The 15,072-nt window shown below is 41.1% G+C and overlaps 2 protein-coding genes across 2 annotated transcripts; one reads left to right on the top strand and one right to left on the bottom strand.

Moving 5' to 3' along the window:
* Nucleotides 1–56: 56 nt before the first annotated feature.
* LOC137795048 (gastrin/cholecystokinin-like peptide) lies at nucleotides 57–5,672 on the bottom strand. The gene is made up of 3 exons (XM_068592267.1): nucleotides 5,553–5,672; nucleotides 280–525; nucleotides 57–133 (listed from the first exon to the last, which is right to left on the bottom strand). Exons 1-3 carry the CDS (start codon nucleotides 5,566–5,568, stop codon nucleotides 57–59), a joined length of 339 nt encoding a protein of 112 aa, XP_068448368.1. The 5' UTR covers nucleotides 5,569–5,672.
* LOC137795042 (keratin, type I cytoskeletal 19-like) lies at nucleotides 5,567–15,002 on the top strand. The gene is made up of 10 exons (XM_068592252.1): nucleotides 5,567–5,881; nucleotides 6,301–6,429; nucleotides 6,723–6,805; nucleotides 7,389–7,545; nucleotides 7,677–7,838; nucleotides 7,975–8,100; nucleotides 8,597–8,841; nucleotides 8,930–8,976; nucleotides 9,099–9,201; nucleotides 14,852–15,002. Exons 1-10 carry the CDS (start codon nucleotides 5,567–5,569, stop codon nucleotides 15,000–15,002), a joined length of 1,518 nt encoding a protein of 505 aa, XP_068448353.1.
* Nucleotides 15,003–15,072: the final 70 nt, after the last annotated feature.

A 15,072-nucleotide genomic window follows, 5' to 3' on the forward strand; every position in this document is an offset into this window, starting at 1 on the left:
TGGACTTCATACAAAATGTGAACAAAAAGCAGGAGATCTCAGCTCGTCGTCGCGGCTCATTCTGCGTCCCGGCGTCCAAAGTCCACCCAGCCCTGGTAGTCCCGGTCTGACATGCACTCAGAGTTAATCACCTCTGTGAACAAACCATTCCTACATGAACCACACACAAGGCTTCAGTACACAGATCTGAGCATCTCCTCTGATCTCTCCCCTCTCACTCAATCATGTCACTTTCACGGGTGAAATAAGACAATCGGAGAACTTTCACGCACACCATACCTGAGATTGCTCGCACTATTTGTTTGGTCATAATCTCCCGTTCGTCCTCCGATAGCTGTGCCCGTCTCTCCATCCGTGCTGAGGGAGCCACGGGTGCCGGCTCCTGTCTGCCGGCCGAGCCTCTGGCGCTCTCCCTCTTGGCTGGAAGCTGCCGTCGGACATGAGTCTCCTGAGGTTCTCCGGCTGCAGAGGGTGGTAGCAGGGCAACCAGCAGAGCAAACACCACAATCACTTTCCTGGACATGTCTGTGGACAAGAAGAGACAAAACCAGTTACATGTACTTAAAGTCACGAACGTAATAATAATAATAATGATCTAAAATCCAATGAAAGAAGTTACCTGTAAAAACTGTTTGAAATATGAGCACAACAAAATCCGACAAGTGTGATGTTTCTGGTGCACAACGAGCAGATCGGCTCCTTTTTATACCACAAGTTTGGTGTCGGTGATTACGGTTGAAAATCAAAGCTAGATAACGGCGTTCACTGATTGATTGGTAGACAGATGCATTGGGAGGATGTGCGTAAAGGAAGCCATGACCACGACATCCACAAATCCATTATTATGCTGTTCACTTACCTGGGAAGCCCGTTTTGCACAGCAATAACAATAAAACAAGTCTGTGTGTTTATATAAGAAATCCAATACTCCGGAGAGCCTTTTTTGACCAATACGGAGGATCTGATATTAAAACCCTGCTTTCAATGGAGCCACTGAAAACAGGGTTTTCTGGCGTTCTCAACTGACTTCCTTTTATCAGATATTTTCACTCTCAACATTAGCAGTTACTATTATTCTAACTATTTACACATGTTGGAATGAAAGACAGACAAATTAAATAATCTCTTTGCAGATACTATAAGTGAGTTAATTGCAACCCTGTGTGGGCTGTAGACATAGTTTAAGTAGAGCTGATGATGAATCTCACAATGATTATATGTAGCTTATATACATAGATATAGCTATATATAAAATAATAATGATAGGTGACCATTGCCTTCACCATGTCACGTTGTGGCTTGGACTTTCCAGATGACGTACACTCGACCCTTTTAGTGACACTACTACAGAGCGTGGTTGACATACTGTATGGATTTTCTCCAAGTGGCTCAGTTAATGTGTATCTAGTTGCTCTGACAACATGTGATGTCTAGAAAACAACACGAACACAGTTTACACCTGTCAGATGGATTTAGGTGTGTGATTGTATGCTACAATTCTATTCATTGAAGGGACAGCAACATAATGTAAGCTGAGAATGTGCATGCACATGTTTATCTGCAGACAAAAGCACCAGGATGTTCTGACTAATGAGTAAATCTGAGCAGCGTTTCAGTAAATTCAACTCTGCACATGTGACCTGAGGCATCACATCATCATCCTACCGGTTGATAGAACAATGTTGGTGATCTTTGTTTGACCTCAGTTATTATTTCTATTAATCCTGAGGTGGAAAGACAGTCGCTGCTTTTATATCTGGCATTTATGCTTTGTGTGCTCCGGCGGGACACACACCCATCACTAATCTGATAAATGTCCCAGACACGACAGCAGTTTGTTCTTTTGACCTGTTGCCAAGATCCGACTGCACTTATCAGGCCCGGCTGCAGCGGAGGCTCATCACAGTGACACGACTTAGTGTTGAATGGTCGAAGAAAATATATCGGTAAAAAGTAACTTTATACTGTATAACCATTTTCTTTTCTGTATAACTATTATAACTATATATATATATAGTTTGCTTTTTATTTCAATCAAAGTTTGTAATTAGGCCATATAAAATGCATATAATATATTGATGCTGTAAGTTATGTTTTATAATCTTTTCTATATTATGAGTATTGTATAAAGCTCTAATAGGATACAGCAGCCAGTGTTACCATTTTAGGCAACAAGCCCTCAGTGGTTGTCGTTAGAAACAGGATCTCGGCTTGACCCTTGAAGAAAAGGAAGAGGCGTTTAGTGTGTCTGTGAGGTACAAGAGGTGATGCACAGAGAGAGGACAAAGGGGATTTCATCAGATCTCGGTCTGAATAGGGCAATGGTTCTCAAACTGTGGGGCGCGACCCTCTGGTGGGGCGCGGAGGTATTACAGGTAGGGCGCGGGAGAGATGCAGATTCTTAAAAAAAATTGTATATGTTTTTTTTTTATTAATCCTTTATTAATCCCACAAAGGGGGAATTATTCTCTACATTTTACCCATCCTTAGGTTTCTCGGTTACATGTCGGCCAATATTTTCACGGACCAGCCTTCACAGTGTGGGCGAATAAATATGATGTCATAAAATTATACGACCGGCGTCACAAAGATATGACGTTGGAAATGGAAGCAGGTTTTCAGTGCTTTTTTTTTTATCTTGGGATGTTCTGCCTTGATTTTGATCCAGAACACTAGCAGAGTTGTTGCGTGAAATGTACTTTTAAGGCCACCGTCATTCGCGATCTCCAACAGCTGATCTTCTTCGCGTACGGACAGGCTAGATTCGCCGGGTTTCTTCACAAATGGGTCGTGGATCTAGACGTTTTTTTTTTTTCTTCTCTCATTTTCGCTAGCTTGTGGGGATGCTATCGCTCGTGGGTTCGCTAGCTTTTCTTACGAGGTCACGCATTACGTGACACGTCTCAGGAGGTCACGTATTTCTCCAAGTGGCTCAGTTAATGTGTGAGAGGCTCAGACGGATGTATCTGGCCCTTTTTCAAAATAAACCATGTTTAAGAACTTTTTCTTCTTCTTCAAAATAAAACTTTTTTTTATTTCTTCATTTTTTCTGTGCGGCCCGGTACCAATCGACCTGCGGCCCGTTACCGGGCCCAGGGGTTGGGGACCGCTGAGCTAGACCACAACTTCCTCATCCTCAGTGCTGCTTAAGGCTGCTAATCTCCCTCATATGACTTCAGTTGTTGGTCCAATTTATGACCCATAAAGTATAACATGATATATTAAAAAGAAAGGTTGGACTGGCATGTTCATCCTGACTTTGAAAATCCACAATAATGCACTCAAAATAGATAAGCAGTTACATAAAAAAACTATTTATTGCAGTAAAAAGAAGTGAAATGGATTAAATACAGACAGTTTACTGAGCTTGTGATGAAAACCTTGTTAATCGTACAATTGATGATTGATGACAATTAATAACATGTTGCTGAATTCTATTGACTTCCTCTAAGTTTCACATTAAAAAACTTAGTTTTGGAAAGTTTGGCATTGCATGTGGTTGGATAATGAAGTGCTTTGTCAACGTAATGGTCTGTAAGAATGGATGTGAGTGAAAGTCACATAACAGTGGTGTGCAAAATGTCAACTGTTATTTTTCCCTTCAGGGTGTGGCCCACAGCAGATGTTGATCTTTAGAGTCTTATGTCAATCACTTCAAGAATATTTGTTCTCGCCCATCTTAGATATGCATTATGAAAAAGGTGTGACAGTTTTGAGCGTTTGTATTTGTGTATTTTGGCACTTAAGAAAGATGTATTTTATAAGAATGGTTTCTCCACTTCCTTCTTAGGAAGCTTCTTAGGAAAAGAAAGAAACACGGTGCAGGTGCAGGTAGCTGCAGTGAGAGGGCGGCTGCTCTGAAACCATCAGTCTTGAGCTCCGTGAACGTTGGAGGGATTAGGTTGGAAAAGAGGGTAGGTTCTTTTCTCAGCCTCGACATACTGTATTTCAACTTTCCCTTCACAGATTAATTACTTCTTCATGCGTTGCTTCTATTAGTTAATAATGGTGGAACAAATTTTACTGGGTTTTTCTTAACATATTAGGGTGAGGGTATTTGCAGTTTTTTTCCCAAGTCAAGAGGAAAGTAATTGACTGCATTTACTTACACATTTCTGATGCTGATTCAAAAATATTTTGCACCAGCATCCAGTCCTTCTCCATCAGGATCCGTACTCCTGACACTTTTTTTATGCTGATTCAAAAACACTTTCTTTTTATGGGGCTGTAATTTCCAAATATGTTTCTTGTACGATGCCTAGAAACGCTGTAATCTGGCGTTGGGCTAATGGTAGATGGAGACAACGTTTTAGTTATAATAGAGTTATGTAGTCATTGCATCAACAGTAGTTGATATTTAGGGGATTTTCTCAGGACTGACCTGCAATTGTCCTTATAAGTCATAGTATCCATAAGCTAAAATCCAATCTGGTAAATTATTTTAGCCTAGTTTTCAACTAAGTCACAGATTTGGGCTTTATTTTAAAAAATGTAAGAAGATAGACTGAATTAAGTTGCAATTTTTTATGACTATTGACACAAATCGGGAATCTATTAAGTATTGTTAAACTTTATTCTTAAACTAGTGAATTATAATATCAATTTTAGCTCAAAAATAGTTTGACTTTTTCCAGTCACATTATGCTCATCCTTTCAGGTTTGAAAGAAGAAAAAAACGAGAAAATAATCAAATGTAATAGCTGATATGCAGAGTGTGTGAGAGGGAAACATAATAAAACAATTAAAACAAATACATTTGGAAGAGAAGGCCAAGCATTTTAATCATAAGAAACCATTTGTCATCGTGTGTTTTCAGCTTTGCTCTTTTGCATTATTTACTACACACATGCACTGCATATATTTCTAAAGCCCTTAAAGGGCGCCAATGTAGCTTTAATGTTGTCCTCCGTGGCCACAAGCGACAATTAAAGGACAATAATAAATGTTAAGACACAGTATAACAGGAGCACAAAAGAGTCACAGAGTCAAGATAACTGACTCAGTTACACAGAATTATCTTTCTGCTGTTGGCTAAGTGCAGCTTACATCCACCACAAGCTACTGGTCAAATAATGCAGGAGCAGCAAAATCCCTGAATGTAAGCTAATGAATAAACTGAAAATTAGTTGTATTGCTTATAAATACAACAATTAGTTTGTAAGAGACTGTGCCATGTCTTCAAAAGTGACATTGATACGCTTCTAATCACACTTCTAATGAACTCTTGAGGTTGGGCACTCTGTGCATGCCAGAGCAAATCCTGTGACAGCTTAAATACCTCTGCCATTGAAAGAAAAACGATTATCTTCATGCTTTGCTGGACGTCAGTCTGGTTATCAGTTACTCATCAAGTTGCCCTTTAATGGGTCACACACACCAATGCTCGTGAACACACCTCTAAACACATCACATACCTGCATACCACACAATGTTGTGTCAGGGAACCTGTCTGTCTCCTTCCCTCAGAGACCTATAAAAATGTCCACTTGTCTCAGGCAGAGGTACTGCTCGGAGACTCTCCAGCTGTGCTCACCCCCTCCAGGTATTCTCACCCCCGCCTCTCATCATGTCTGTCACTTTCTCCCGCCAAAGCCGCCAATTCAGCTCCCGCAGCAGCTCCCGCCGCAGCGTGAGCAGCGGGAGCAGCGGGAGCAAGGAGATGCAGCTCGCCGGAGGACGACAGACCAGAATCTCCATCGCTGCTCCCTCCCTGAGGCGCGCGCCCAGCGTGTACGGCGGCGCGGGAGGTTTCGGGACCCGCATCTCCGAGTCAGTCTTCTCCTCCGGGTCGCTGACCCCGTACGGCGGGTCTGACGTCATCAACAACGAGAAGGCGACCATGCAGAACCTCAATGACCGCTTGGCCACTTACCTGGAGAAGGTGAGCCTTGATGATGATGATCAGAACCCTTTGATGCCATAAGTTTACACGAGGAAGTTGTCCTGGCTGGAGGTGCACAACATAAAATAGAGGGCAATAAAAGAAAGGGAGCGTGGATATTTTCAGGACTTAATATTTACAGTTGCATCTACAGAAAATATAATAATAAAAGTTAACTAAAGTTAATTAAAGTTAACATTAAAAAATAAACTGTACGGAATGAAGTGGTCGTGTGCAAGTGACAAGTGTAATTTATAAGTGTATTTAAATAAGATTTTACAAAGTTTAAACAAAGGAAAAAGTAATTAGCTCCCAAGCGCCACCCAGGAGTTTCAAACTGGCACCAAAGTGTTTTTTATGTCATCTGTCACGCGTCATCTGTTCTTGCTTGATGTGTCACGCTCCGGTTGTGTGTGCAGGTGCGCTCGCTGGAGGCCGCCAACAGGAAGGTGGAGCTGCAGATCAGAGAGGCCTATGAGAAGAGAGCTTCTTCTGTCTCCAAAGACTTCACCGGCTACTTCGCCACCATCACTGAACTCCGAGCTAAGGTACCAATCACTTTTTACAGAAATGATGTCCCAAACAACAATAAACAAACACAGCAACTGCATGAGTGTAATGTGTCCAAACGAGGATGGATTACCAAAGCAGGCAACCAACAATATATACATTCGCTTTAGAGACACACAAACACTTGTAATTTAATCAACTGTCGTGTCTTTCAGTCAAAACCCCTAAAATATACTGTGTTATGTTTTAGTGTCAAAATGACACATGATGCTACTGAGGTGTAAAACAAGCCAACATGTTAATTACAAAATCGAATGTTCTTCCCTTTTAGATCATGCAGCAATATTCAGAGAATCAACGCATCATCCTGCAGGTTGACAATGCTCAACTGGCTGTAGACGACTTTAGAACAAAGTAGGTTTCCCTCCTCTGTTGCTTCATGCTAAAACCACGTACACCCTCTTACAATTTCATTTGTCAAAACAAATTTGAAGACCGTTTTGTCAGTATAGACTGTGGTTGAACTATTTGATTTAATTGTTTATTCAATGTTGTAGGAGTAACCTTTTAGGGCTCGACAATATATAGAAAATAAAATGTCACATTTATTTGGGCAAACACGTCAATATTAATATTGTAGGTTTGGTTATCGGTGCCTTATCAAATATTTACAAGATAAGATTTTCGATAAATTATCATGGGTAACGTGGACATATTGACTTAGAGGGTAAACGCAAATAATAGAACAATAGGTAATCTGGTCAATTCAGAAAATGACCCTCACTTTACTGTAATGCATTTAAAAACAGGAAAAGAAAACACATATGCCATTATCCAATGTTGGGATATCCAAAACATATCGCATCTCATAATATTAATATAATGCTCATATAGTACCCAGACCTATAACATTTACTGGAACAGACTCGAGACTGTAGATTTTTATTTGTTTTTCTCTCATTTTATTTGATTACAACTACACGGCTTTGCTCTGCAGGTATGAGATGGAGCTGAACATGTGTGCGATGGTGGAGGCCGACGTGTTTCGTATCCGAGGGGTCAAGGACGGACTGACTCTTACTATCAGTGACCTAGAGATGCAGAAAGCAGGTCTGGAAGAGGAGCTGGTGTCCATGAAGAACAACCACCAGGAGGTGGGATCCACTCAGAAAAAAAGAGACATGCCTTTTCATGTGCAATGGCGCCATCTGTTGGTTGTGACAGCCGCGACTCACCTGGAGAAGAACAGAGATAACGTTAAGAGGTAAACTTGTCCATGTTGCAGGATCTGAGTCAGCTGAGGATCCAGCAGACGGGCGCGGTTAATGTCGAGGTGGACAGCGCAGAGTCTGTGGACCTGACCGTGGTCCTGCAGGAGATGAGGGAGCAGTATGAAGCCGTGGTGATGAAGAATACGCAGGAGCTCGAGAAATGGTTCCAATCTCAGGTGAGACGCCAGAGCAACATGCCTGAAAATGTAGAACCGATGAGGATAAAAGGTCATAATGTCATTGGTTTTATTATACTTTGATGTATAGATTTATGTGTGTGTGTTTGTGTGTGTGTGTGTTTGTGAAAAAAAGGTTGATACTCTCCAGATGCAAATTATGACACGCTCAGAAGAGGTGAAGACATTTCACACGGAGCTGTCAGAGCTAAAGAGGACCAAACAGAGTTTGGAGATAAACAGTCAAAGCATCTTCACAGAGGTAGGCCTCAGCCGAACTGTTCAAGTCTGTCCTCCTGTTCACTGTGGGCATTACAAGATCCTTTCCTAACACTCTTCCAACGTGAGTGATGGGGGTCTGTGCAAAATGAGTTCACCTGAAGTGAAGAAAAGGCCTGGAAATTCAGACTGTAAAAAAAAGCAAAAACAGTCCCGGGTTAAATCAATGCAGGGGGCTGTGTGGGTGCATGCTGTTTAAAACAATGAAACGTGATCCAGGAAGCAGTTTGAGTTATAGATTTAGTGTTTAAAAGCTCATCAGACTCCAAAACACTGCACAGTGGACTAATCAAGGGACAAGATTTTACAACATCCCATCATAACTACAAAGTTGGCGAAGTAAACAGTGGAAATACTGCATTCATGTTCTAAAGTAACTAGGAATGGCCTCGTGCAGGTATTTGATTGGAAAGGGCTTTAATTAAGTATTGTGCAGATACATCAGGCAACTGTCGTAATAATTCCCGTCTGTCCTGCAGTTTCAGTGCTCAAAGCAGGATATGGAAGAAGTGAACAGTCGATACAGCGTTCAGCTCGGCCAGCTGCAGCTGACCATCAACTCGCTGGAGATCGACCTGCAGCAGCTGAGAGTCTCCGTCGAGCAGCAGCAAACTGAGTACAAACTGCTGCTGGACATCAAGATGAGGCTGGAGATGGAGATCGCTGAGTACAGGAGGCTGCTGGACGGCGAGCTGCGCGAGAGGGCGATATATGAAGAAAAGAAGTGCGTGTTTCATTTAAAGATGAAAGCAGCCGGCCAACAGATTCATCAATAAAATATCTTATGAAATGATGTTCCCCTCCCTCCACAGGGCTGTGATCATCAGGAAGGCTGTGGAAGTGGAAGTGGAAGTGGAAGGTATGAATCCCAATCATGAACTAAAGTAACTTTCTGATCTTGTAACGGTGCCATCGACTGAGGCTTGTTGTCAACTAGAGTCTCAGGATCCGATGCATTATGTTTATTCTCCTCTTCTGCAGAGCATAAACCCCACATTGAGAGGAGAGTGAGGACCATCGTGGAAGAGATTGTTGATGGAAAGGTGGTGTCCTCCAGTGTTGCCACTGAAGTGGAGGAAGTTTCGTAATACCTTTGCTCACTTCTGGTGCCACGAAATGTTTTTTATTTCTCAGAAAATTCTTGCTTAATGAATGATTCACTAGTCAGTCTTTAACTTGTAATTTCAAGTTGACTGCATAAGATAGATTACCTTGGCTTTCTTTCCTTTTCTTCTGATTGTAGCAAAGTTGCAGCCAGTGATGATCCTTCCTTCACGGATGCTTACTCTGTCGTAAGACCTAAATATGAATAAAAAGCCAGAAAGCAAATATGAAGATGGATTTTGTGCACACACATGTATTTAAATTCAGAAAGGTTGAATGTAGTTTGGAAATGGGTCTTTCATTGGCAAAAATTGCCAAATAACAAAGTAGCTGTAAAAAGGCTAAAAGATTCAAGCAAGTTTAAAGTCATGTAAAGAAAATTATAAAAAAGTAAATACTGTTTTTATTGTGTGAGCTCAGGATCGATGTCCCCTGTATTTTCCCTGTGCAGACAATCTGCCGAAAATCCTACAACATATCAAAATAAAGCCAAATCAGGCATTGATTCGAAGTGAAAATGTGTAGGGTGTATTTTCACTGCTGACCACTAGGTGTCCTCTTTGTCTTTCTCTCTAAAAGTAAAGTCCTTTCCCAACTTTAGTAGATTGCGTAATCTTATTTTTCTGAAGTGAGAACAGATAGTTGCTGCACAAGACACATCTCGAAACGCGATTATTACAGGACAATAAATACTAGACCACAAATATCACAAAATCACTGCACAATATTGATGCCATGTTGTACGTTATAGGAACAAAAGAAGCATGTATTGATACGATTTTAACAGAACCACAAAGAGAAGAAAAGCTAAGTGTAGTTTTGCTTCTATAAGGTCAGATGAGGCAACAAAGGTGCATTCATTTGGGTGGAGTTGAATCAAGCAGAGACTTCAAAACATCAGTGAATTACCAGTCAATTAAGTTAATCTGTTAGTTAAAATGACTTCTTCCCTTTCACTGCTTTTGTGCAGCAATGTATGAGCTCAATATTGGTTATTGTCAATGGTATTATTAAATGTAATAACATATAATGGCACTGATATATACATGCCTTGTTTCTACAGAAAGCTGGATTCATTTCCCTCGATGTCTAGACCCTACAATTAAAATGATTCTACATTGCTAGACTTCAAACCAAAATCAATTTTAAAATAATAATGTGCATCAGTGTTGGAGAGATAAAACTCCCTCCAAAAGTACATCGAGAAAGTCCCGTGGAAAATTAAAATCCTGACAATATATTTGTTCTCCTGTTGTTCCCTGCACATGTCTGTTTTGCTGTTGTACTAACTTCATTTACAGAAATGGGAGAAAAGGAAAACAGTAGTTGTGCTACTTCATGTTTGTGTGTACCACATTGGGAAGGTTTTCCCTCAGCTGAAGTAATTTTGTGCCTAATGTAGTGCACATGGGCTCTTCATTTGACTCGGTTTCGTTGAGTAACAGTATCAAAGAGTCAATGAAAGTATAGGTTACTTTTATTTCTATTAAAGACAGAACAAAAAGACTCTTCTCAGTGCTGAGTACCGTTGTAAATTTCCACAACTAAACATCAAGAGTGTTACTACGGTGAAGGGTGCGGTTGATACCAGCAGGTCATCGCAGGCTGCAGCAGAAACCAGTCTGGACCTGAAATAAAGTAAACATAAGTGCAGACGAGCATTGTCAAGAGACACACAGTGAGTCATCCCAGACTTCACTTTCTCTAACATGAGATATAAAGGAAGATATTGTTTTTTGTTGGCTCATATGTGAGGGTTACACCCCCAGGTGAAAGTCATGCAGGCGCTTCCTCATAGCGCAACACAATTTGAGCACACTGTTCCTGTTTTCACCACGTACAGTGCAAGCTGCAATTATTTGTGTCATACAAGGACTTCGTCTCCAGCCTTGAAAGGGTCTGCTGCAATGTGAGAACTCATTCCCGTTCCCATGAAAAGTGGACGGTGAGTGTGACGCACTAAAGGTGTCAAAGAGACTTATTGTTCTGTTTTTTTTGGCGACGTGCAAAAACTCCCTTAGGTTGTTTGCCAGATACAGGGCATGCAAATTAATCTGCAGTGAGGTTATAATAGGAAGAAGAAAGAATATAAACTATAGAGAAAAACACTATACATACATACATACATACATACATACATACATACATACATACATACATACATACACACATACATACATATAAAAACACTATACATACACAGTACAATGTGCTACGGGTGGTGGTATATACAAGGAGGTGCATTTATTAATTTATTAAATATTCAATAATAATAAATAGACTCTATGACATTTCACATACACTATACGTCACACATATTGCACGTGAGTAAAGTGATGTAGTGTTTGATTATATTACACATCTTTCTACAGTTCTGGTCTGCCATCAGTCTGACTGTGGCAGGGAAGAAGCTGTGGCAGAAGCCTGTTCTGTGGGTTATGATGCTGTCCGCTCTGCTGTGTCTCAGGTTGTACGCACAACGTTTGTGTCTGAGCAGGGAGTGAGCCGAGTGGAGTGAGTCTCCGATGATCTGCTCGTTTCCGACAGCGCTGCACATACATCGAGTCCATGGAAGGAAGTTTTGTTCCTGTGATCCTTGCCGCAGTCTTTATGACTCTTTGCAGAGCCTTCCACTCTGCCTGTGTGGTGTTGCCATACCAGACAGTGATGCCTCTCTGTAGGCCTGGGTGAGCGGGCCATGGTTCAGACCAGCTTTCCCGAGCAGCCTGATGAAATAAACCCTTTGCTGGGCTTTTTTTTTCACTGTGGCTGTGGTGTTAAGAGTCCAGATCAGGTCAGATGTAACCTGCAGTCCCAGGAATCTGTAGCTGTCCGCCCTCTCTACCTCAGTCCCTTTGATGATAAGAGGCTATAAGGGGGGAGAATTCTTCCTAAAGTTCAGTATTATTTCTTTGGCCTTGTCTGTGTTGAGAATAAGATTGTTCTCCTCTCCGTAGACCAGACTGTTGTTAACCTGCGTCCTGTACCCTGACTCATCCCCCCCACGCCCTTCGATGAGCCCCAGGATGGTGGTGTCATCTGCACATTTTATGAGGATGGTGTTGAACTGGGTGGAGGCACAGTCGTGGGTGTACAGTTGCTAGGATTATCTCACCTATAAGCTTAGCTTCACATGAGAACCACGGTCACACCTTGCTTTACCGCCACACATACCATCGCCACGACTCACTCTGCCCACATAAACAACAAGTCTGCCCTTCTTTGTCTGAGCAGAAGAGTCTGTTTCTTACAGAACATTGTTTGACAATTAAATATCTTCATTTAGTTTTCCAATTAATACAACATATAAAATGATGAGTATCTTGATACCAGCAAGGGAGCATTTTGAGACATAAGATGCAACATTTAGGGAATTTGAAACAGATAATCGACAAACTCTAACACTTTTGGGTTTTAGTCCAAAAAAACATCTAAATGCAGCCTGAGTGGAAATGAAAATGTGGTGCTCACACTCTTGACACAGTACTGTACAACCACAGTCTAATTTCAGGGCCACGGACTGGGTCTGTAAAGCAGCTAGGAATGAAATGCTCTGCTCAAGTAGAGTGTAATCTTCTGGTCACAAACTCATGCATACCTCTAGATCACTGCTGACTAAAATGAAGTTTTATTTGGAAGTCTACTCAGTCCTGATGGTAAATGTAGTTGATTGTAGCAATGAATACCTCGGTGCATGTTACATCAGCACGAGAAGCTGAGTTTGCAGCTGCTAAATGTTGTTCTTCCTGCACTTAGCGCCATAATTTGCCTCAACAATAGTGACGTAGCTCGAGAGAAAGAAGAACTAAAGGCTGCTGTTTCAGCCTTTATGGTAGCCATGCATTGGGAGCTGTGCTCTACCCTTCAATAACTGCCTTGCTGTCTTTGTTTGTATTGTAAATTAGTAATATAGCAAGATACATTTTGAAGTGTTTGATGATTGCGCCTGATATTTTTATTTCAGAAAAAAGCTTTCTTAAGTTCTGCCACATTCTCAAACTGATACAACTGCAGAGCAGTGTGAGACGTCTCTGACAGTGAGAGATATCTGGGCCTGAGAAAAAATGTCTGCCTGACAACAGCCATTTACTATAAACTGTCTTCTATGTGCGTGGTTTCTAATTTGATCAATCATAACAATGATTAATTTCTTCATGTGTTGTGCAATGTGTGTCAATATTCTTTATTCTCACAATTTTTGTCAATCTACCGAATACAGATTTTTTTGTGACGTGCTCTCTTATCACAGTCGAGCATGTTTCATTCTACAGGGTTGCAGTTTCCCACACAATTGCTTTTTTATATGTGACACAGTAAACTTTACATAAACAAGCTCAACCAGTATGCTGTAATACTATGCTGTTCATACCTCTCCAGTGCCACACCCCTGAGTTATTCTTTCATAGGGATGTCTGATTGCACAAATATAACAATGTGAACAGACTCTACTGTGTTCCGGTGTTTTATGTGAATGCATATTTCAGCCATCACTTGGCTCTGCCGGTAGTGCAAAGGAGAGACATGTAGGAAGTCGGATTAGAACCAACAACATTCTTCACTTTGAATTGCTCCAGTAAATTGACTTGGCTGTACTAGAAATAATGCAGGCAGAGAAACCCTGAATGAAGTTGGTGTCTCGGTGCGAAAATTCTGTCTCCAGAGAGAGAAAATTATCTTTAGTCATATGTCAGGGTTTCAAACTATCACCATTATTTATAGCTGTTTAGCACATGCATGAGATGAGTTTGCGACCTCAAAATGTAAAGCAGCAGTGAAAAGAAACACCTGGTTTGTATTACTCCAGGCTGTAGATGTGAACAGCCTGCAATAGTAATTTGTTAGGTAGAAGTTAAAACACAAAATGTTCCAAAAAAATAGAATTCCTATAATCAAGAAAGTATTTGAAAATAATCCCTTTCTCAGGGATTCTCAGGCATCAAGGAAAGGTAACATGCTCGAATGAAAGTGTGTGTGTGTGTGTGTGGGGGGGGGGGGGGGTGGAAGCAAACAAGAAGAGCTTGTTCTTGTTTGGGCATGATGCACATGCCAAAGTACAATGCGAAGAAAAGGGCTTGTCTAATGCAAGGTATCAACTTACACCATGGGCGTCTAAAAAAACTATTGTTGAGCAAAACATAACAATAATACATAAAGTTTAAGATGTGAAGACTAACTAAATAACCAATAATTAAAATCAGATTTTCATGCTTAATACCACCGATAGAAAAAACACAGACAAAAACCTATGAATCTGATCCATTTGACAATGTTCATAATTCAGTGCATGTTGCCTTGGTATCATAACATCAGTTTTGCTCAAGAATCACGGCACAAAGTAAATACAATTTACACTATACTTTGTGGAAATAAAAGTTAAACATTCACAAGGATGTCCTGTCTTCATGGACATAGACATGAGGGGAAAGGATGAATAGAAAGGTTCGCAGGCAGCTATGATGTTTTAATGAATTCAGTCAATGTTGTAACAAAATGGGATTAAGTTTGAATCCTCTTTTGTCCTTCTGATCATCACACAAAATGAACCTGAAGGGTGTGTGTGATGGGTGGGACAGATCAACCATTTTAGGTAATGCTCCTATGTAAGTCCCGCCCTTCCCCTCCCACACCAGAGGCAGCAGCAGCCTCGTGCAGGATAAAAAGGAGACAGAGGGAGAGTCGAGCATCTTCGACCATCTCATTCTCTCCCAGGCAGACCTCCAGATCAGTCTTCAAAATGTCGAGGTCAAGTTTTTCCACCTATACTTCAAGTATGAATCCTAGATCCAGTGCTGGAGGCTTTTTGAGAAGCCAAACACAACGGTCTTATGCTTCGAGTGTGCATGGTGGTGCA

The sequence above is a fragment of the Clinocottus analis genome, unplaced genomic scaffold (assembly GCF_023055335.1).
Source record: "Clinocottus analis isolate CAN_PGR_092001 unplaced genomic scaffold, fCliAna1.0.p SCAF_27, whole genome shotgun sequence".
Lineage (NCBI taxonomy): Eukaryota > Metazoa > Chordata > Actinopteri > Perciformes > Cottidae > Clinocottus > Clinocottus analis.

Coding starts and splice junctions, on each gene's coding strand:
- LOC137795042 (XM_068592252.1), top strand. CDS start 5,567: ATGTCTGTCACTTTCTCCCGCCAAAGCCGCCAATTCAGCTCCCGCAGC. Junction 6,806..7,388: donor GTAGACGACTTTAGAACAAA/GTAGGTTTCCCT, acceptor TTTGCTCTGCAG/GTATGAGATGGAGCTGAACA. Junction 8,842..8,929: donor GCGATATATGAAGAAAAGAA/GTGCGTGTTTCA, acceptor CTCCCTCCACAG/GGCTGTGATCATCAGGAAGG.
- LOC137795048 (XM_068592267.1), bottom strand. Junction 134..279: donor AATAGTGCGAGCAATCTCAG/GTATGGTGTGCG, acceptor GTTTGTTCACAG/AGGTGATTAACTCTGAGTGC.